This window comes from Trachinotus anak, unplaced genomic scaffold (genome assembly GCF_046630095.1).
Source record: "Trachinotus anak isolate AG129_WGS33_773 ecotype Australia unplaced genomic scaffold, CSIRO_AGI_Tana_v1 ptg000015l, whole genome shotgun sequence".
Classification (NCBI taxonomy): Eukaryota; Metazoa; Chordata; class Actinopteri; order Carangiformes; family Carangidae; genus Trachinotus; species Trachinotus anak.
Window position 1 is genome coordinate 14,051,641 of NW_027273866.1, and position 23,032 is coordinate 14,074,672.

Consider the following 23,032-nt stretch of genomic DNA (forward strand, 5'->3'; position numbering starts at 1 on the left):
CTGGACTTTGACTGCATTTCATTACACTGATTAGAAAACCCCACAATTGAGCATGAAATGCATTGGCTAATCTCGCATTCATCAGAGGGAACTGACATATGTAAGCAATTTGATTGGTTGCTTGTGGAGTCACCCTTAAAGCCAACTGTCAGTGTCCTGTGAAATAAAAGTGGAGTCTAGGTGTCTACTCGTGTAAAGCCTTGGCTTGAGAACCAGTGTGTTTCAGACTATTGTTTTCTGTTGAGGGAAATAAATTTGTTGACATTTAAATAATTCAGCAGTTATTTAGGGGGAGGGGTTACATTTTCATTTAGTTTCTTAGCATTCCCTATACCCTCAACTTGTCTCATTTATTCTGCTTCTCCCAGAAATTTCCAAAGTTTCCCAGAGGCCACAACAGAATGGATGTTTGATTGTGTGACGCTGGGGCAAAATGTGAGACGAACAAGATTAGCTTTGTCAGACAGTACCGACCATTGTAAAGAAAACCAAGCTGCTTGATAGATAAACCAAGGTAATGGACAAATGCCATCAAATTGCATTGTAATCCATCCATCAGTTGTTGATGTTTCAGTCTGGACCAAAGTGGTGGACCCACCAACTAACCTAAATTGCCATTTATATAACCCTGTGACTTGCACGGTTAAAAAGAAGTTCTTGCTCTTTGATGGTAAAATCAAAAAGATCGATTTTTACCATTGCTGTTTCACATTATCTATGTTTGACAATTTATTGTCTTTCAATCCAATGTTTTAAAATACCTGGATTGCCACAAACTCTTGTATAAACATCCCCAGAGGATGATTCCTAATTTGTTTGCTTACTGTCACCTTTTGTCTTGTGTTACTTTCAGGTCAAAATACAGATCCTCTTGAACAGGGCTTTTGCTTGTTTTAAAAAATAATGGATGGACTTGGCTGTGGTTATTTATGGTCCCCAGAGGAAAAATCTCTACGTTTCAGTGAATCCTAAAGCTTTCCTCTAGCACCATCAGCGGCCCCCAGAGGATAAAAAGTAGAAATTTGGCAATTCTGTGTCTATTTTTTTCTCACACCGCTATTACATGTAATTTCCACATGCACATGCAATAGGCTGATTATGGAGCACATTCACAATCCCCAGAGGAAGAATCCTTTTGAATTTTCTGTTTCCGTCAATAAAACTATTCTTAACTAGGAGGTTCTAAAAACAGCAGAACCATGCGTATGTATTTTGTCAGTGTACAGAATCTCATCACCAGACAACAAAGGAACCCAGAACCTCAAGCTTCATCACCAATAACTCTTTTTAGGGTTTTTCCCTTAAGTGCCTAATCAGAAACTGCTGCTGAACAAAAAGTCAGGACAAAGTTAATCTAAAAGGTTTGTATTTCATGACTCCTCACAGAAGACGGTGATGCCAAACTATGACCTTATCACTTTGCCAAGAATGTTTTTCCCCATAAAGACTAAATGGAGAAATGTGTACTGCACATCTGCGTGATTATGGTCAACAGCTCTTCTTCTAAGCATGTCAGTGGTTTGATGGTTACTGGACAAAATTTTTCACCCTGACCTCTTTTATTCCTCCCCATTTCATGTAAAGTAGATCGTTGCCAAAGTACTGTACTCTGCTTCTAATGAAAAGTTACTGATTACGAAGAAGCCTACATAATATAATGTCATGATAAAATCAGCTTTTAACCTCTCTTCTCTCATAAGATCTGTAAGAGGGATTTCCTATTAAGGCAAGATGGTTTGTTGGTTGAGGGCCTTTCCACGCTGACTACATGTAGCTGTTACTCTGAATATCTTCACTTTTACCCTTTCGTGTATCAAAATTGTTCTGGAGCGCTGTCATTTGAGCAGCTGTCCCAGATACTGACAAGCACATTCCCAGCACATTGCGGGAATGGTTAGGATTCCTTAAAAGTCCAGTCCATTTGTTGCATTTCTTCATCATTGTTTTATTCTGTTGCTGTTCAGCCTGTTGATTGCAGATTGGCAACATAACTGCTGAGTTGACAGTTTTGTCAAATGCATCAGATGTAGGGATCAACCCAGTGAATTTTCTATAACTAAATAAATAATATTCTCTGGTCTGTTGAGATAATAGAACAAAAAGGGGCACTTCACCAGTTTACTCGCCATGAGGGGGACTACACAGCCTGAAAAAGAGTTGTGTAGCGTCGTCTGTGGCTCTAGAGGAGCTTTCTCTTGTCTGAAAAAATAACCCTCCTGTTGTCATTTGGGTTATCTCGACTTGAGCTTGGCAACTAAAATATATAACAGAAAGGTTGCTTTACAAACGGAGGAAAAGAGTTTGAAGGAGATAGTCTTTTAACAGGAAGGGAGGTTGAAACGTAATGATGTTATTGCTTGCACTGCGGGAAATGTGAGATCCACTGGATGAAACACTGAATTTTTCAGCCTCTGCTGCTTCAGTTTTGACCATTTTTCAGTTGTTCTCTGAGTCTCCCAACTTGCCTTATTGTGGTTTTTATTGTGCTTTTATATTTTTTGTTTTTAAGCTGCCTTGCTGCAAAAATAATTTCTTCTCCAGCAAAATAAAGATCTAAAGTTAACTTGATGTAAGTGCAACTACGCTAAACTCCCCTATGATTAACATTATACAATATTTATATCAGTGTCTCGTCAACGAACATTCAAAGAAAATTTATAAACTCCATGAATTTGAAGTGTTTTGATGTTTAACTTGAGTGGTGTACCTATTTTCTCTAAATCTGCCTTATCTGCTCAGTTTCTGATCCCTGACATTTTCCCGTATTCTTTTTGACAATCAGCAGGTAACAAATGTGAACTTGTTTTTTTCTATTTCTTTCAAGTCCAGGGGAAAACAGAAAGTGATATGGGTTTATCAGTCTGGAAAAATACATTGTATCCCGCAGCTAATGGAAAGTGAAAGCTGATATCTCTGCTGCTTTTTTAGTTTTTCTTCTATATGATTCCTCCCACAAGTCACCAAAACCTGACTGAGTGTTTACTGTTGACAAATTGGCCAGTATGGCATAGACCTAACACTAATACCTGTTTAGAACTTTACACATGACACTTCCCCTTAACATCACTCAGTCCAGGCCTGACCTTTGTGCACTGTAAGCATAATTAAGAGTCACTGGCTGACCATGCAACAATCCCCCACAGGCACGTGCATCCATACCTTACATGCAGACCTCTCACACCTGCACTGTGGCTGTGATCTACCTCACACCAATAAAAAGGCTTTCCTGCCTTTGGACCAGAGCTCCACTTTCCCATGCTGAAGGTATGCAGTCTTGGCTGCTTCACCACTCAGGCCTGGCTGTTTGTTTGTTTTTCAATGACTTTATGAGTCTTCACTGATGCTGTCTCTTAAGTATGCAGGTTGACTGATCATCACATCCCAACACTGGCACTAACAGGTTGATTTGATGAGGGGGATTTAGGATAGATGGGTAAATGTGGATGGCAGTCTTGTTTGTTAGCCTCGGTCTGTGAACACACATGCCCCCTGGGAAACAGATTTCTCAGTGAAAAAAATGTAGTGGAAATGAAACTTTGCCTGCCTGTCCACCACCTGCCTCATTAGACAGATCATGCCTGGTAATACGACCAGAAAAACAGCAAAATATCTTGTTGCAGTCGTTAAGAAGTGCAAATAGACATGAACCTTAATCTCCCTGGACTCCGAAGAAAGCATCATTTTGGATCAAAATTTATAAGAAGTTTGGTTTTTTTTTTGGTGAGATCATGTTTTTTCTTCACTGCCATTTCATCTAACTAAATAATTAGCCTGTGTCTTTACCATGGCAGGTTATGCAGAGACATAGTTGCACTTCCATCATCTGCGATCGCCATCCTTAACCATCATCACACATCCTTATCATCAGAGTGGGGCTGTCCTCCCACTAGCTGATGAACAAATGACTAAAACAGTAAAGGATGAAGGCAGTGTGGACAGGACACACTTATCTGAACTACACAAACAGCAACAATCACAAGGCAAAACAGTTTGAACTGTCTAAAGCTTAGTTAGTTTACCTATTACTCGTATTACCCAGCTCTGAGAAATGTTGGACTTGTGCACCTATTGCATCAGTGAGCCTCAGGGGAAATGAGAAAGGAGAAGTGCTATGCAGTGAAGTTAGCTCAGGCTTTCACCCCTGATATCAACGTGGAAAGTGGGGGTGTGAATTCTGGTATTACAGCAGCTGTGAGCAATGTTAAAAGTATCTACTGTGGTGTGAGTGGGGGTGTGTAACGGGCTGTGTGACTTTTCTTCCTCGGTGCCTAATCCAAGCCAGGAGGAGGATGAAGTGGATGCAGAGAGTTTAATTTGACCGGGATAAAATTGATAGAGATGCTGTGATTGTTCAGTGAGCCTTGGAGAAAAGTTCAGCCTTTCATTGCTACTCTAGTGAAAAGCTTTTGTCTGTAAAGTGTTATGTTATTGAGCACTAAAAAGCCGTCTTTTGACCGCTCTGTATTTTGGAGTTTATCCATTGTGGTTTTGAAAGGGTTTCCTTAGACAGAGGGTGATAGTTTTTCAGCCTGCAGAGGAGCATGAAATCCTTTAGCAGGAAGAAAGTTAAAATGTTCACTACATCTCTTATTGATCAGTCCAATAAGTCACATTTCAAATATCTTTCTTCTGATTCCCTAAACATCCTAGCATTTGTATCCAGTGTGGCTAGCCACAGATCTGCCACCTGAATCAGCCACACCAGATGCACTTTCATGACAGTGAAACCACACACGCCACTTGGATTTCTTCATGATTTGGCCAGGAGGATTACGCAAACTATAAATTCCTTGTGACTCTCTCCATATACAACAGTCTTGACCACAGTGTTGTGGGGGTGGGGGGCTTAAAGACATTGTGAAATAGTTCCAGTATGTGAGGCGATATTACATATTCAACCCCCAACCCCCCCGTGACCACAAATAATATTACTGTGAACTGAAACAATGCTGTTCCCCTCTGCTTCGCATCACTTCTTTCCCTCTCCGCCTGGACAGTGCTATGGATGGTTGTAAGAAAGCTCGAACAAGAGAGAGAACAAATAAAGCAGTGTGTGTGAGAGAGGAGAGAGAGTTTAAAAAAAAAGAGATGGAGAGACGTGACAACGACAAAGACCTGTCCTAGAAAAGAAGAGGGGACTAGAGCAGTGATGCTGTGGAGGAGGAAATGCTGGGTAGACTCTAGTCAGTGGTCACAGTGAAAAGAATAAGAATAATTTATATTCCATATCTTTGTAAAGAGCCTGTTATAATGTCTTATAATGTGATTCAATTTAAATTTGTGCAACCAAAAGTTAAGAACATGGATCTAGGTGGGTTGCATCTAACCCACCTGGAGAAGCACAGCACTCTGGCCCGGAGTCTTTGTCTCTAATGAGTCCATGAGCTCATGAAAAATTGTTGGAACAGGTCAAAAATGACAAAACAACCAAAATGCTCAAGGACAGCGGCTCAGTGAGTAACTGAAAGTACGAGTCAGAGGCATTTTCTGTAATATATACACAATACAATACAGACCTTGAAAAGTCCTTGAAAGTTTGTTGGTCATAGTTTGTGGTTTCAAGTCTTTCAAAATGAACAAACTGGATTGTCAACATTATCATTCATTGCTTATAGCAGCAGCAGGACGTCTTTATTTGACAGGTTCATCGGTAATAAATGGTTGATTTCATTTGTGTACTGGCCGAGTTTACTCAGGTCTCACCCCCATAACATGTTATGTTTGAGTCCTGGAGTTTCAGTCTGGAAAGACCTTGAATCTGATACCAGTTGTTGACTTCATTGATTTCTTTGAAGGACTCGTTATGCAGCAGACTCACCGATTAAGGTCCATTATTTACCCCCCCCCCCCCCCCCCCCCCCCCCCCCCCCGTTTACACCTGGTCTCGTTAATTGCATAATATTGTGTATTTATTTCATGATCTACGTATTTCTGCACTTTCCCTCTCAGGCAGGCTGCAGTGTAACATCAGAGGGTTGCCTGAGGTCTGCTTCATTCAGCACAGCCATGCATCATGCAGCCATACACCGCCTGGGAGCCAGTATTTTTGAAAGGTTTAGTTTGGTGCTAATCTGTGCAGGTTGATTAATGACGCGGGATAAGACCGGGGACAGTAGGCTGTATCTAAAACAGTGTGGAGACTGATCCAGCAGACACACAGGTCGGCCTGTGTACTCACCCGTGGAGGCTTCTGTGCGGAGACATGAGGCAGGTAACAGAGAAGCAGAGGCGCCCAAAAGTGAGGAAAGGTGAAGATAAGAAAACTCGACAATAACATCATTGAGCGTCGGTGAGCGCAGAGCAGGGAGCGGCAGGTAGGATGAGCGCTCAGGGTCCCTCTGTCACACTGATGATCAACAGGTCCAAACCGGGGGGGGATTCCTCCAAAAACACTCCTTCACTCTCTCCACTCTGTTTTCCTTTGTCTGCTTCTCCAACAACTCTTCACGGTGCCCTGCGTGGGGTGAGAAATCATGACTTGGCGGTGACCATTGTGATTGGTTTTATCCACTGCGGGAGGATCAGCTGTTCATCGCGGCTTCCACAGGTTGAGTCGCGCCTGTATCCATTGCAACTTCATTTAAAAGCAAAGGCGTGAGCAGCAGCGCTGATTGACACTTCAGCTGTCCAATAACGGCGAGGTTGAGCGTTAAAGTCACGCCCACCTTAAACTGGTCCAAGATTTAACTCCACAGAGGAGAAAAGGCTGCTCTGGTCAGTGCAGAGAGAGGAGCAGGAGACTCGGCAGCTGCAGGGACACTCAGTGTATTATCACCAGTCTTTGAGAGCAGGGACAATGGCTGAGCAATTGTGAGGTCAAATTTTAGGTTCTCATCCCCATTCAGAGACATATAATGCACTATAATAGCCTAGTATCCTGCTGCCTTGACATTTAGCCTGTGTACTTGGGGTACAATGGAAAACATCTATTGAGTAAAGTCAATAGCTGTCACGAACACTGCAGGGGGTCAGCCTGTGTTTGTAGATTTGGGTGTGTGTGTGGGTGTGTGTGTGTAGGAAGAGGATTCAGTGGTTGACTGGCTGTGGCACTTTATTTGTAATTACTGTTAATATTTTGAAGGCATTTTTAAGACTAGACCTCATTATCTGTAGGAGTAAGGCCACTGATCACAGTGGAAACCCCAGTATGGAGGCGTTTTTTCAAAACAAACTTTTAAAAGTTATTCTAACATACAAACACATTATTATATCTTGTATAAATTTCTTGATTTAAACAGATCGGTGATAATATTAAAATAATAGTAATAACACATTTATCCTTGATAGTTGCTGGATATTGGCCAACATGGTTTTTCAGAAATATACAAATACCCACATTTGCTTAGGATCCACTATAAATGAAAGTATGATTGAGTGATAAGGCTCAAATTAATATTAGCTGCATTTTTAATATTTAATTGAATAATAAAGAAAGCATGTGAGAAATTACATCTAAAATAATCAAATTGATGAGTTTTTTGACCATTATGTATTAAATCAGGCAAGGCAAATTTATTTGTACAGCAAGACAATTCAGATTGATTTGCATAAAACATAAAGGGCATTAAGACAAGATGTAAGAGCAACGTAAGACAATACAAAAAAGCATTAAGATATAAATTTAAAAAATGAAAAAGAAAATTAAAAAAAGAAATACAAGAGTAGAAGTTACAGTGCAATGTAAGAAATAAGCAGTTATCTGATTTTTTAAAAAAGCTGTGGCAAACTTGATTTACATAAACCTCTTCTCTTAGTAAAACAAACATCTTATCAACTTATTTTGTAAATTAATAACAAAATTATTTTAAAACAATAAGAAAGTATGATTTTTATCATACAAATTTAAAATATAAAAGGCACCAAAATGTGTTATACTCTGTAGTGAAATGTAACTAAGTGCAAGTGTAGATGAACATTCCCATTTCATGTTATTTAACACTTTTACATTTCTGGGGAAATTATTGTAATTTTTTTCTCTTTTTACACATTTATTCATTGACGAACCAACAGCATATTAAATAGTTTAAACAACTACAAAAATAAAATGCTAATTAAACATTAACACATCAATAATAATAATCCAATAATAGGCTATAATATATAATAATATATAACATGGGAACCATTTTCTGCTTTATGGGTACTTTTACTTTTGTTCCTTTATGTACATTTTGAGAATAATCTTTTACATACTTGCATACTACTTCAATTACTTTTACTTGTAATGAAGTATTTTTATACTGCAGTACTGCCACTTTTTCTCAAGTAAAGGATCTGAAAATGTCTCCACCACTGATCATGCTGCATTAATGTGTCTCTTATGTAAGGCTCAGCCTTTCATAAAAGCAGACTGAATGAACTCCTACCACCGGTCCCACACTGTAGTCATCCTACGAACTCTCAACTTCTGGCTCCCACGTCCTCTTTCCCTCTGTTTCCCTCTGTGCTCTCTCTCTTTCTCCAACTTTTCCCTTTCAGATAAATTGTGTAGCCCATTGAGAGCGAGTTAAAAAGAAGGAGGAGACACCGGAGAGGGTGAGTGAGGGAAGCAGTTTAGTGCAGGTGTCCTGCTTCAGTTCAGCAACCCCTCAATCCACAGAAACTGGGCTTTTAAGAGCTGAAAAGGGCCATCCGGTCAGCCTTTGCAGGAATGGGTAACAACCCCCCCCCCCAAAATCCTTTTTTCTCAGTCTTTGTCCCCATAGATATTTTTTAATTGTTAGCTATGACAGTTCAGCGGCTTTTTGAGTGCCTCAGTGAAGAGCCTTGTAATTAGAGCTATTGAGCTGCTGGAATTGGCACAATTAGGGTCAGCATTAATGATTTCTGTGAGCACCAGGCGGTTTCAGTAAAGCTATTTTCTCAGAGAGGATGGAGAGAATTCGTGAAGAGGGTCAGGCTGAATTGGAGAGAAGAAAAAGGAAGGGGCAGCTGGATATAAAGGGAGAAAAACTGAGGCCTAAACAAACTCCAGACAGTGAATTATCTGGATTCTTATTTATTAGACCACTGTAGAGACACAGCGAAGCATCCATGTAGTATCAATACCAGAGCTGTGAGAGGTGGGTTGCACCTCCCTTTGGTGCTGTTTCTCACCCCAGAGGCTACATCTCCCCCCTTCTCCTCTCCTCTCTGTGCCAGCCAGTCCACTCATTTCTCGGTGTGAGAGGAGAAATGCTGTGGGAGGTGAGGATGAGGAGCAGAGAGGGGGAACAGGAGTGTCTCTTGGAATGTTAACGAGACCAGTTAATATCTGCTCTTCCCTCTCGCTTCAACCCTCCACCTCTAACAAAGAAGACAAAGTTTTCTGGGGTGTAAAGCTGTTGTAGGGAAAGCATGGCTCGACACTTTAATTCTGTTGTCATTTGGCCAAGCATGAAAGAAAACCTCTGACAACAAAAACAAAGAAGGAATGAATGGGCATGCTGAAAGGAAATGTACTTCCCAATTACTGCAGCGGCTCTTCCAAAGCCGCCCCAGCCGCTGTCCCCCCGCCGGCTTACACCAACTACATACGGCCGAAAATTAGCAGGTGTCTGTAGACACAGAAACAGACAGAGCAGGACAGAGGCCACCCAGAGATGTGACGGCCGGGGGGGGGGGGGGGGGGGGGGGGGGGTTAGCACAGATGTTCAACCATGATGTCACATGTACAAAAAGTACAATTTAGACACACACACAGAGTTCAGATGTGGTGTGCTGCATGTTGTGGGTGATAGTAGAGGTGCAAACTAGTTGTATAACTAATTCACAGTGTAATACTTAATTAACTACATTCTTTTCAAAATAAAAGCTGCACATATCTTTTTCCCGTGTTTTATTGCGTTCTTGTTCAGTTGTGAGAAACCCTGTGATCATTTTAATGTAATGTCTATTGTGCTGCTGAGGACAGAGGAAACTTCTGCAGAGTTGTTCTGTAAGTTCTACTCACAATTTAGAGATATTTGTACTTTACTTTCCATTTTCTGTAACTTTATACTTCAACTCAACTATATTTTAGAGGGTAATGTACTTTTTACTGGACTACATTTATTTTAAAACTATAGTTAATTGTTAATGCAACTGTCTTTAAACATCTTTAATATACAGTTTAATACACAAAAGCACATTGTAGTTGTAATTATATTTGCTCAAACTGTACTGAATATACAATTATTTTGTGCTTCAAGTGAGTATTTAAATTTTGTGACTTCATATTTCTAATCCACTTTATTTCTGAGAGACTGTATTAACTCCACTACATTATTTTACAGGTGTAGTTACTAGTTAGTTTTCAAATTAAGATTTTTTAAATATTTTCAAATAAACAACCCTATAGATATAAAGAGGTTAGAATTAGCTCTACTTTGACCAGCTATGGTATGAAATGCAGTTTACATGTTGACTCATCAATGATAAATTATCCCATAATAATCCCATAAAAATAATAATATAACTGAAATAGGCCACGAAAAGCAATGCTGTTGCATTTTGATTCTTTAACTTTCTGTTTCCACTCCACAACATTTCAGAAGGAAATACAGTATTTTTCACTCCACTCCATTTATCTGACAATGGAGTCACTGGTTAGATTTTGAGATTAAAAGTTCACATGCAAAACATATAAACAGTTTTGTTATTGGTTAAAGTACCTTACTGTACATAAAGTGGTTAAAATTAGCTCAATATGTCAGGTTCAATCATTGAAATCCTGCTTATATGTTAATGCATCCAGTTATATAGAAAGATATATTAATACATACACACTGCATGATGTGTCCTTTCATTTTAGATTGTTGAAGTGTATTTTGCTTATAACTCTTCTGTACTTTCACATTAGTAAAACTTTAAATGCAGGACTCTGTAATGAAGTACTTTTATCCTGAGGTATTGCTATGTTCACTACCAAAGTACTGCATCTACATCTTTCCTCCACCACTGCAGTGCTCTAATGTGTGTGATAACTCTTGAAAAGTTAGTATTGTCAAACATGACCAAACACAATCACAGCCCTGAATGAAAGACAGACAGTGGGAGGGGGGCTGGGTGGTGTGCTGAATGGAAAAATCGGAGGTCAGATAGAAAGCCCTCTCCTTTTTAAGTGTCATCTGGATTTCATTTCATAAATTCCACATATTTTACATGTACTGGCCGCAATTTTCACTAGCTCCTGAAAACGAGGAGCTGTGTATAGCCCTTGACTGGCCAGCAGTTGTGGACATCAGAAACCTGGCCTCTTATTACCCTCTTCAAACACACACTCGTACATAAACACACACACACACACACACACAGACTGAAGCTGGTGTAGAAACATGCCTGGTGACGGAAACGCACAGCAACAAATAAATAAGCCCACAAAGCCGAATTATCCATGACATTAATCAGAGATGTGAGGGATTTTTACATAGTGAGAGAATGAAAGAGAAAGTGGCAACAGAGAGCCACGGGTGTTAAAAGGGCTATTGAGTCTGGACTGGGGTGTCCCGCACCTGCGCTGTCTATTCACCCCACTGTTTACACACTGTCATCCACAATTAATACCTCCTGGGGACTGGGCTGCCTGCCCTCTACAGGGCCCCTGGACCCATCCAGGGCCCTTATGGATGCCTAATTGAGCATACCGCTCTGCTGATTGAATTAACAGCTCTGTCTCTGGGACCTTTTCCCCTTGCACTGAGGAGGGGGACTATTCCACACCCGCATGGAACCCCTGTACCATCCCACAGAAGACAGAGCAGAGGGAGGGGGTCGGTGGCTGGAGAAAGCAAAGGGTCAGAAGGGGGAGTTGTTGAAACTGTCCAAAAAACGTGTCCCTTTCTGTTGGCAAACCAAGGCTGGAAATGTGAACGGGGGGCAACGAAAGGTCTCAGTCTTCACAGGACCAGTGAGTTCCAGCAGGGGCAGCGAGTGTGCAGGACAGGGAGAGTAAAAAGACTGGATTGTTGAGAACAAACACAACATCAGCACAAAGTACTGTACACTCACATTTGAGTGCTTATGTGGTGCTAACTTTCTCACAATCCATATCCGTACAGTGATATTGTAGTTTATTTTCCTGTCTGGTTGCTGTGCCGATATGAAAGACTGAAATAGGCAATATTAAGCTCCAGTAATCCAGTGCTCTCCAGCCTTTTTGCAGTGGTGGAGGAGGCGTTCATATATCTTCATTAAAGAAGCAGTGCCATACTATAAAAAATATCCCATTACAAGTAGAATCCTGCATTGACAGTAAATCTACATAATATTACCATTAAAATGTAATGTAGTAGCAAAAATAAGAGTTCTCAATGTAAAAAAAAAAAAAAAAAACTCTCCTATGAGTGATATACTATTGTATATTATTCCCATTTTTTGCTGTTGTATTAATGTATAAGTAGCATTTTAAGGGTTTAGGTGATCAACTTTGAGTTAATCTTATCTATTTAATATGATATTGGGCAATTTCATCTATAAATACATTTGTAAAATAACTAAATAACTACTAAATACAGCTGTAAATGAAACGTCATGAGTAAAAAGTATAAAGTAACATGAAGTACAGTAGCTGCCTTTTTGGCTTGTAACCTTTTTAAAATTAAAATTCATTACATATATGGTTACTTGGTTCTGACTAACTTAATTAAAGAGAGACTTTTTTCACCTTGAATAATTCTCAACGATAAAATTCTCCTGTAATGCACAAGAAAATCTGCTGAAATTAGAGAAAACGTCAACGAAATAAACATTTGGTTTAGTACAAGTATGTATTTTAGCATTACTATTGTGTTAATCATCATCCAGTACATGCATCCTTCAAATAAAGAATTAATCACAAATATTTTTAATCAATTAAGTAATTTAAAGAGAAAATAGTGAAAGAATATCATATTTAATTGCAAGTTATAGATCCTGTTGTGCTCTCTTTATGGTCTGGTGAAAATTTACATCATATGAGAAGTGAATGACCAATGATTAATATTAAATCAAAGGCAGATATCACTTGACAAAATATGTAAAAGAAATCACATGAATATGACTGTAAGTCAAAAGTACCAGGAATATCATCACATTTGGTTAGCTGAGCTTGTCTGAACAGCATTATACACTCACTAAAAATGTTCCACTCTGAGCAAACACCCCTGCAGTGTCCTCTTGGCATGATCCACTTACAATAGTAGTAAAATATAATAATGTGGAAAATCAGAAGCCCTCTGAAGAGGTGGAAATGCACTGAGACCGACTGTATCCTCTTTATTTCCAGCTCTGTTTGCCATGTCGTTATCCGTTCTTGTCAAAATTCAACACGCATGCAGAGCTGAAAATCAGATCTGCCTCTTAAAGAGAAATGAAATGGGTGAATTCATCTCAGCTGAGGCTGCTGACTGCCGGGGTCATTCAGCCAAAAGTGGTTTTGTCTGAGTTTCTCTCTGTCTGTAATCTCTTGACTGGACTCATGCTTTGCCTCTGTGTAAAAATTGGCTTTCTGAAGTGGAGTGAACGGCACATAGATCTTCCAAACTGCTCTGATACTGCCCCAACTTTGTTATTCTAACCACAGACTTCTTAATCAATCATTTGCTGGTGGATCTCTCAGTCCTTGAACAGATTTTCCAACATAGGAGATCAGTTTATAGCCCAAGGGCATGATTAATGATGTCTCTGAAAAACCATGCATGACAGTTATCATGCATGAAAAAATTATGACTTTTAATGATGATGGGCATGAGTACATTGTACATCTTTATTATCTCAGAGACAGTAGGTAAGTGGATGGAGCCAGTTCTCCTTTTATTTTAATATTTTATGACTGTGTTTTACAGTTAGTACTATCTTAAAGTATATTTGCGCATGTAGTTTCCAAAATGGCAAACTACCAGTGGTCATAAGTAATAAGTAAGTAAATAAAATGGTAAGAACTGAGAGGAGAAGACAGACAGAGGTACAAAAAAAATAAAAACAAAAGTTCAATAAGCAAATCAAAAAATATTTCTGCCCCGACAATGACCACATACATTCAAAGACAAATCTTTTGTATCAGGAGATGGCACCTGTAGACTGGTTCCCAGTACAAAACCAGCAGATGAGTGAATGCTCCAGGCCCTCGCAATGCAGCCGGCTGCTGCAGTGGTCTCTATGACTGCACCGAGCAGCTCACCTCTCGATGAACCCCCAGTCCAGTTTTAGTGGTGGGGAGCATGCCCTACCAAAAACAAAAACAAAAACACTAAAATTCTGTCGAGCATACCCCTGCACCAGTGAACTGTGCAGCAACCAGACCATGCCCCACTCCCCTTTGGCCCCCCTCACAGACCCCATGCCCCCGGTTAACAAGCCAGCCAGCACGTTCCCTGTTGTCACTTGTTACCCACTGTCCTCCTGATACGGCTCACGGGCGGGGCCAATTAAACTCGCACTGTTCCCCACACCGGGTCAGGAGTTTAGTGGGTCATCCTCACTGCGATTTTCACCCAGAGTTATCTAATCCTGATTCATCCGCTCTGACTGGACCAAACCAGACCAGTCCGTCTTCTTTAAGTGGTTTTCAACCAAGACACGACATTTACTCATGTAGTGGTTGTGTGTAGTCAGAGACAGGTCACAGAAATACACAACAGAGGAAACTTTTACTGTTATAAACTCTAGTAGTAATACTAGACCTGATAAAACTTATTCTAACAATAACTGCACTTGCTGCTTCTACCTCTTCTGCTACTAACATGTAGATGCAGTAATAGTATAAGTAGTAGTAAGTTCTGTAAAAGTGTTAGAGGCACTACAGCAGCAGTAGTACTGGTTGTTAGTATTATAGAGGCTGTATTAATGGCAGCAGTGGTAGTAAAAGCTGTAGTAGTGAAAATACAATAGTAATAGCAGTGGAAATAGTAACAACCATTAGCTTTTAAAGTTTGGATTTAAGATGGCAGAAGTAGACTGAAGGGAGAAGAGTCTGGATTATTGCTGCTGTCCTGTCCCCGACCTTTCATGTTTATTAAATAACACGTCAACTTTTTTAGTTTATTCCGATTCAGAGTCAGTGGAGTCTGGGGCTGTATTAGACCTGTGGAAACCAAGTACCTCTGAAATCTTGTATATCTTGTCTTCTATCTTCAATGGAAATAATTCATAAATTTAGGAAACTGTATTTAGACTTAAAGAAATCAGCACGTCTTTACCGTAAGGCTCCATATTCAGCATTTATAAAGTATATAAACATTCAATTTCTAATTTGATTTATATTCATTTAATTAATAATACTCTATAATGTAGTTGTAAGATGATATACGTGTTTGTGTTTGACAGCATCCATAAGTGCATGCTGGTGTATCAACTAGTGATGAATGACAAAATAACAAAACACTCATGTAATGATATAGAATATGTCTTTATAGGAGAAGTTATAATCCTTAAAAATGCTGTAAATCTGCTTACAACTACAATAAAACAATTATGACCAATTTATCAATTGTTTATGTACCGCTTATAAATGCTAAACAGGCCCAATAACAATAAATAGACAATCACATATGATCTGATGGAAGTTTGGAGCCTCTGCTCTGTCTGAGATGAATGTCTTTGACAACAGGCCTTTCTCACAGCAGAGTAGGAAATGTATTTATTGCTATTTGGAATACATAGAGGACAATTAGTTCCCCCGTATATATGATGTGTATCTGATGTATTTACGTGTGTGCGTTTATCCAGAGTTCTGTGAGGAGTGTGTCCGTGCAGCAGAGATTGAGACTCCAGAGATAAAGAAGAACACTGTGTATCTCCACAAAGCTTGAACCCAGAGGAGACCAGACACCCCTGGTGTAAGTCTGTACATCACACACACTAACGATCACAGCGTGTACAAAGTAGGATCATGTACATTTTATAACTGAATCCAAGTTTAAAAATGTCTTCTGCAAAAAGGGCCCATCATGCAGAAAACATGCCTTAAGGTGGATTATTCACTTACACACAGACACACACTACTGAGAATCACATGTTCAGTACTGTCAAGGTGTAACAGAGTTAAGATACAACTGTGGCTTTTCAATAGAAATAAAAATAAAAACAAGAAAGTGTGAAAATAGAAGTGGAGTCAAGACAGCTGCATTAAAAACGTTTTAAGAACTGAAGCATGAAGTTGTGTAGATGTTTGTGTGCTGTTGTTGATAACCTTCATCTCAACAATAAAACCTGTTGCTGGTGTTCAGCCGCTGAAGCCAAATCATTTATAGATCAGTGATATTACAGTGTCCTCTAGTGGCTGTTCTGAGTGGTTACAGCCTCTCTGATCTGCAGCTGTGATGTGACTGGTGATTTTTAAAGATGCTCTTTACTTTCATACAATGTGTTTGACATTTTATAGATTTTTTTTTTTACTACTTCGCATTCAAAACAAATTCTAAAGTGTTAAATAATTTAGTAAACTGACTAAAATAATTATGAAGACACTCTCACCTTTATAGGCATATCCATGTCTCTGACAGGAGACGGGCCTACAGGAGGGACTTGCTTCAGGCTAACCCGGCCGGCTCCATCAGGCCTGTGTTTGGTTGTAGCAGCGGGCGGAGCTACGGAGGCTGAGATGGAGGGATGCTGCTGAATGGCAGGTGGAGACCGCGGATGTTTACGGGATGCGCTTTGCTGAGGGAGTAACTGAGGAAGCTGGTTAGGAGACTTCCACCGCTGCGGAGTAAATCTCACCCAGGGGTCGGTTCTGTGTGTGATTTCAGTCGGGGAGGGGGCAGATCTGAGCTCCGCTGCTCGGTCGACTGACGGGCTGCGAAAGGCTCCGTCTGCGTCTGTCGTGTCGCTGGAGGTTGCGACGATGTGATGCTCCATCGCTGGGTCGACGGCCGAAGCCTTCTCCCCTGAAGCCTGGTATTATGCAGGGAGCAAGGGGGGCTGGACGGATTAAAGGGGAACAAAGCACCGGTTTAGAAAACGTTTTGCAAACTGGCAGGTGAGCGGATGTTTGTTTTGTAGTGCGACGCCGTATGAAATGCAGCCACACCACAGGATCAAAGAGCAGTAATTCATGTCTTTGTAACACCACAGCAAACAGCAGCTACACATGTAACACAATCTGATGGGATCTGTTGGACCTAGAGTCATTTTTCATAAGAGTGTATATGTTTTTTTTTAGCACCAGTCCCGCTGATACACTGTAGAAGAGTCCAGGCCTTCACCGTGTGTGAGGTGTGAGTCCATGTTATTGAGCAGGGAGAATAATGATGTGTTCAGGGCTTGTTTGTCACATAGAGTCTCATGCAGGTTTTTTACATCAAGCTTTGACTATCAGCTGGGAAAGACTATATGTTGCAGGACCTGGTATGATTTGTAGGTTGATTGTGTGATGTAGAGTGAAAAATATTACTATGAGTAATCAAATTCTCTCAGCCCAGTAACTCTGCCAAAAATAGATTCTCTATTAAAGGACAGTGGTGTTTTTTCATCTGTTATGTCACTTCCCTAAAGGGAAAAAGTATCATCTGGTGTAAAATCATTGAGTGCATGAATATGTGTTCATGCATGCATGCAGCTCTAAACCTGCATTATGACCCTCCCCCACAGACTGCATCTCTCTTAAGCTCTGGACTGAATGCAATAATCCTCTAATTGAAACCTTTTTCCACTTCCCCTCCTGTATCATACAACCCCCACCCCCACCCCTCCACTCTCTCTCTCTACCTGCAGTACTAGCCAACTATGGTTGACCCCTCGGAGCCTGAGGAGCAGAATAAGTGTAAAGGTCCACAGCTCGACACACCAACTGTGGCCACCGAAGACCCTCGACTGCCACAAGAAGCCGATGGCACAACAACAGAGGAGGATGGGGATGCCGGTTTTGAAACGCCACCCACCGGCAGCTCTGAGCCGAGTCCCTGCCACGCTGCATCCCCGATGGGGCCAGACGCTGCCTCTCAGGGGGCAGCACCTCAGCAACCACAGACTCAGACAGATCCGCCGCCCAGGTTGCATCTGGACCTGTACAACTTTGACTCACCCGCTGCAGAGGGCAGTCGCTATGTGCTAACAAGCCCCCGCTCTTTAGAGGCGTGTGCTCGATGTGGGGTCAAACCTGTGGAACTGCTGCCCCGCCCACTTGCTGACTTCGCCCGGGAGGCTCCTGGACGCTCCATGCGCGTCGCTACAGGGTTGTTTGAAGTGTTTGAGAGGGACAGGCACGCCAAACTGAGGCAGTGCAGAGAGGAGCGGGAGAGGATTGTCAGGGAGGAGAAAAGGAGGATTATGCAGGCGACAGTCAATGGCAGTAGCAGTGCATCATCCTCGTCTGTGGACAAAGCCCCTTCTGGCTCCAGTCAGCCTCCTAAATCTGCACCAGTGACCTCCAGCTCTGCCCCTGATGTTGGAGCGTCCTCTAGAGCCACAGCATCAGCTCCAACCTCTAAAACAGGTACAGCTGTTTTATCTAAAGCTCCTGCCTCCAGTCTTAGTAGCTCCCCTAAATCTGCAGGATCTCCTCAGTCATCAAAAACTGGTTCTACAACCTCCACACCACCCTCCAAGAGTGGTTTCCAAGGATCTGCCAAGCATCCTTTGACCTCATCAGCTGAGCATGGAAAAACCACACGGCCGCTCTCATCTGGCCCTCCGCCAGTAGTCAGGAAGTCCTCTATTGGTAAATCTTCAAACACTTTCCCCAGGTCAACGCCAAAACCACCTGCCTTCCCCAGAGCCAATACCACATTAACATCATCAGTGTCAAAGCCTGCAGTTCAGAGCTCTGGGACGCCTCTGAACGGTGTGACAGGAGGACCATTCTCTCAGCACAATGGAAATCTTGGATTTCATTCCAAGGTGAGAGGAAAAAGCCATTCGCTGGAGTCCTTACAGAGAAGGATGGATCCCGTCTGCTCGTCCACCTCCACCACCACAACTACCACCACATGCACTTCATCAGAGTCAGGTGCTTCCTCTTCTTACAGCTGGGATGGTGCACGAGATCACTGGGCTAAATTCTCCAGCCCCCGAGCTCGCACCATGGCTACTTTCAACTCCCTGATGGGCCGCAGCCTCAGCCTTGGCGACCTGAGCCACTCCCCTCAGACGACACAGAAGGTGGAGCGCATAGTGAAGGAGGTGAAACGCAGAGGCCTGAAGGCCGTGTCCGAGCGTGACCGCAAAATTGCAGCTTTGATGCTCGCTCGATATCAGGAGGAAGACATCATGAGTCAGACCCGCTATGTGGCTCATCTTCAGTGGGACAGTGAGCGCAGAATGGAGGAGCTGCGGCGAGAGCAGGAGGACAGAGAGAAGCAGCGTGCAGTGCTCCAGTGCCAGCGAGTGTGGCAGACACAAGTGTCAATACGTCAGCGAAGACTGAGCCAGCAGGAGCGGGAATCAGCAGCTGCCAAAATGCGTCAAGCTGAGGAGAACGAGGAGCGATGGAGGGAGCTTTCAGAGCAGCAGGAGCGCAGCCGTCTGTTGAGGCTGCAGCAGGCAGCACGAGAGGAGAAGCATAAGAAGGCGCTTCAGGAACAGAACCTGAAGGCTCTGGAGGAGGAGAGGGCGGCCATGCTGGAGCAGGAGAGGCTGCTGCTGAAAGAGAAGCTCACCATGGCTGAGCTGAAGAGGCAAGAGAAGGAGCACCAGGCCCAAGAGGAGAGACGGGGTCTGAACAAAGCAGAGAAGAGACGTCACGCTGCCCTGATACAGGAAATTGCTCGCAGAGAGCAGGAGGAGCGGGAGGAGGCCAGGAGGGCAGCAGAGGAGAAGCTCAGCCGCTCCCTGGAGAATTATGAACAGATAGTCGAGCGTCGAGGGCAGGAGCTGAAAGAAAAGGCGAAACGTGAGGAGAAGCAGATCCAGAAAGCTCGCAGGGCAGCAGAGAAGCGTGAGAAGCAGCAGCAGCAGCAGCTGGAGGCTCGTGTCAAGGAGGCTGAGAAACGAGCCCAACAGGCAGCTTTAGTGGCCGAGGAGAAGGCCAAAGAGAAAGCTCAGCGGGCCATCCAGAGCCGACAGGAGAAGGAAAGACTCCAGAAACTCAACAGGCAGCGCGTGGAGGAGGAGGAGAAGCAGAGGCGCCTGGAGCTGCTCCAGTCCATCGAGAGAAAGCTGGAGAAGAGCGAACAGATCTTCAGAGAAAAGAGGGCGGTGCTGGAGAGCGCTCGCTCTGTGGCCCGAGCCTCTTTTCATGTGCGAGACAAGGTGCGGGAGGAGACCAACATGCGTACTTTTGATAAAATGGCCCTGGAAGCACAGCTGAAAGCCAGCCTGGATGAGAAATAAACCCACAGCTTAGCTGTGAGCTCTCCACTTGTGGTCATGTGCTTGGCTCTTGCCTTCGTTATGGCCCCCATCACTCAAAGCTTTACCCCTCCTCTCATGAACACCCAGTGTTATTTTGTCCTTATGTCTTTACCCATCAGCTGGTTTGGTTACATTTTGACCATTTTTATTCTGAAGCAAACCAAATCATTTTGTATCATGGATGTAATGAGACTACAAACTATATCATCAGCTGTTGTAAATCAACAGTAAAGCCTGTGTGGGACTCCAGTAGACTTCATATTAGATGAGAGTGTAGAGAGAGCTGCCTTGTGCAGCAACACAACCCCACCACTCTCTCTCTCTCTCTCTCTCTCTCTGCCCCCTGCTCCATCTGTCTCAGCTACTGGACTGAAAGCTGTGCTGGAATGAAAAGAGTCATTGTTTACCAGGAAGCACAACTCCATGACAACTGCAGAGGCTTTTAAGGGAGCTCTGCTGCAAGGGAAAATTAAGCATAAGATGAAGAAATCAAAAGCAGAATGCAAATGGTTTTCGATCCCCAAAGCAAATGAGGGATCCTTTTGTACACACACTGTGACACAGCTAGATATAGCATGGAAGTAAAGCCCCGGGCTGGACGCTTGACTGTACCTAACTGCTGTCACTGCAGCACAGGAGGGCCGTGTGCACGAGCCCTGTGCTGATGAAGCACCAGAGGACGGCGTCTCCTGCAGCAGAGCCATTCTTCCTCCTCTCATCTTCTTCAAAGACTCCCTCTGTCTGTCCTCCTCATGTCAGTGTACAATAAACAGTGAAGTTCTCTGAGAGACAGCCGCCTCTTGACTCCCCCACAGTCAATCTGCTACCAGCACAGCAGCCTGGGGACCCTGCCAAGGTCAACAGGTACGAGTTTTTATTGCTTTACACGTTATGCAATGCCTTCTGTTTTGTTTTGTGCTGTTGCCTTTAAGCTCTTGCAATTAAAAAAAAAACACAACAACAACCCTTGGTCACACTGACCTCAACTAGACAGTGCAGAGAAAAAAAGATGCGTCTACTCCTGAGCCAACATGCAAGCCAACAGCAGGCTCCAAAGGCCTCTGGCTGCGCTAATCCTACAATCTTTCAGATTTAAAAAAAAGAAATGGTGATACACGTTTTTTTCCTTCTGATGTAGCTGTTGCCATAGCGATAGAAATCGGGATAGAGCAGCAGGCGGTGAATGACTGAGCAGAGAGAGACTGCGTGGGAGTATGAGGGGGCTTCCTGCAGGGAGCTGGCTCTCTGGTGGCTCGTTCTGGCTGTTTCTTTGCAGGGCGTTATTAGGAAGAAACCAGCAGTTTGTTACATTTGCTTCTGTGTGAGGCAGAGAAATTATCCTTTAAACCCTTTAACCTCAGTCCCTGTAGCACATCTGTGGCCAGGAAGCAGACGAGAATGAGCATTTCAGACAGTCATGTGTCTGATACCTGCTCACCACTGGGATAAAAGCCAGACTGAATTTGAAATGCAGAATTAAAGCAGCAGAGGACCGACAGGCTTATGTCACTGACTGAGCCATGCTGTCCCCAGCAGATAATCAGGGGGAGGTGATGTAAGGTTAACGGATGAGACGGCAGATTTGTAGGTGCTTATGATGGTGACTGAAAAGATGAAGTCACCAATGTAGAAAAGGTCATTAACATGAAGTAACATAATAAAAGCCCCTGAGTTAATGACATGTTTGCAGGTAGAGCTCCTAATGAAGAAGAAAACAGTGGTAGATCTGAGAGGAGCAGATAACCTGCTGACTTTTAGAGTTAGGACAGAAAATCTGATTTTAACCCCCTGTTGTTGCACAGACTTGACAGCTACTGAAAGGTCAGGTGAGGGGAGTGATTCAGCATTTCTAATTTGGGAAACTCAGAGCTCCCCTGAAAACCAGAGAAAATATGGCAGTCCTCTCTGAATCTAAAAAAAAAACAATCCAAGAACTACATATCTGACCAGCCTATTGTTATAAATATAATCTTATCTCTAGTCAGTAAAAATTACTCTGGCACAAGCTGTATAACCTAATGTAAAATGTAGTTTAAGTTTATATTTTGCATTGAGTAAATAGATTTTGCTTCAAGTGGTTCACCGCTTTTATAAATGACGCTGGTCATTGGTCACATTGGCATTAAAAAAATATAGACAAAATATAGACTTTCATTTGTTAATTTCAAACATACACAAACAACAACATAAAGTCATAATTCACGGACCTTATTTTACTGCCAGCAAAAATATAAATTCCCCAAAATCCTTATACAGTCTGATTTTTACATACACATGACACTAACTCATCCTTTCAGATTTCAGAAGCTCTGGACAAAATTGTTTTTGAACAGTAGGTAAAAGTGAAGTGTTGACTCAGTGTTGTGTTCATAAGATGTTTTAACTACATACAGAACGTGCCCATCAGACATTAACTTTGCTGTTTTGCTTATTTTATTTTAACCTACGTAGTTTATAGAGCCTTAATAGATGGTTTATAACACACTGTAATGGAGTTGTAAGCAGATTCAGGAACTTTAAAGTGTTTATGAAGATATTTATCAACACCTATAATTCTCATATGAAACATGTTTATCACGTAACATGACGTAAACCATTTTTACACAGATTCACATATATAATTATACACATGAACATGAAATTTGGACGCACTTCTTTATTTCGACTGTTTCCTACATTGCAGCCTCCTTTTACCTTGAAGACAGCTGCACAATGAAATAATCACAACCTCCTGAAGCTGGTTAAGATGATGCCAATACTGTGAGGAGCTGTCATCAGGGTAAATGGTGGCTACTTTGAAGAAGTT

At 42.2% G+C, this 23,032-nt stretch overlaps 2 protein-coding genes across 17 annotated transcripts in view; one reads left to right on the forward strand and one right to left on the reverse strand.

Annotated features, from left to right (window-relative positions):
- smoc1 (SPARC related modular calcium binding 1) overlaps positions 1–6,552 on the reverse strand; it is a 49,591-nt gene extending 43,039 nt beyond the window's left edge. For all 12 annotated transcript variants that reach the window (XM_071498450.1, XM_071498451.1, XM_071498449.1 and 9 more), the window contains exon 1: positions 6,179–6,552. In XM_071498450.1, the coding sequence (XP_071354551.1) occupies positions 6,179–6,280 (102 nt within the window). In that variant the 5' untranslated portion in view covers positions 6,281–6,552. The remainder of the gene's footprint in view (positions 1–6,178) is intronic.
- Positions 1–23,032, forward strand: part of ccdc177 (coiled-coil domain containing 177) — a 38,601-nt gene that overhangs the window by 14,787 nt on the left and 782 nt on the right. The window contains exons 1-3 of one of the 5 annotated variants that reach the window (XM_071498428.1): positions 16,776–16,915; positions 17,099–17,151; positions 17,650–21,090. In XM_071498428.1, coding sequence (XP_071354529.1) covers positions 17,662–20,205 — 2,544 coding nt within the window. In that variant the 5' untranslated portion in view covers positions 16,776–16,915; positions 17,099–17,151; positions 17,650–17,661 and the 3' untranslated portion in view covers positions 20,206–21,090. Of the gene's footprint in view, positions 1–15,663; positions 15,782–16,775; positions 16,916–17,098; positions 17,152–17,649; positions 21,091–22,909; positions 23,006–23,032 lie in introns of those variants that run through there. The other 4 variants (XM_071498431.1, XM_071498430.1, XM_071498429.1 and 1 more) reach the window with 4 other exon arrangements.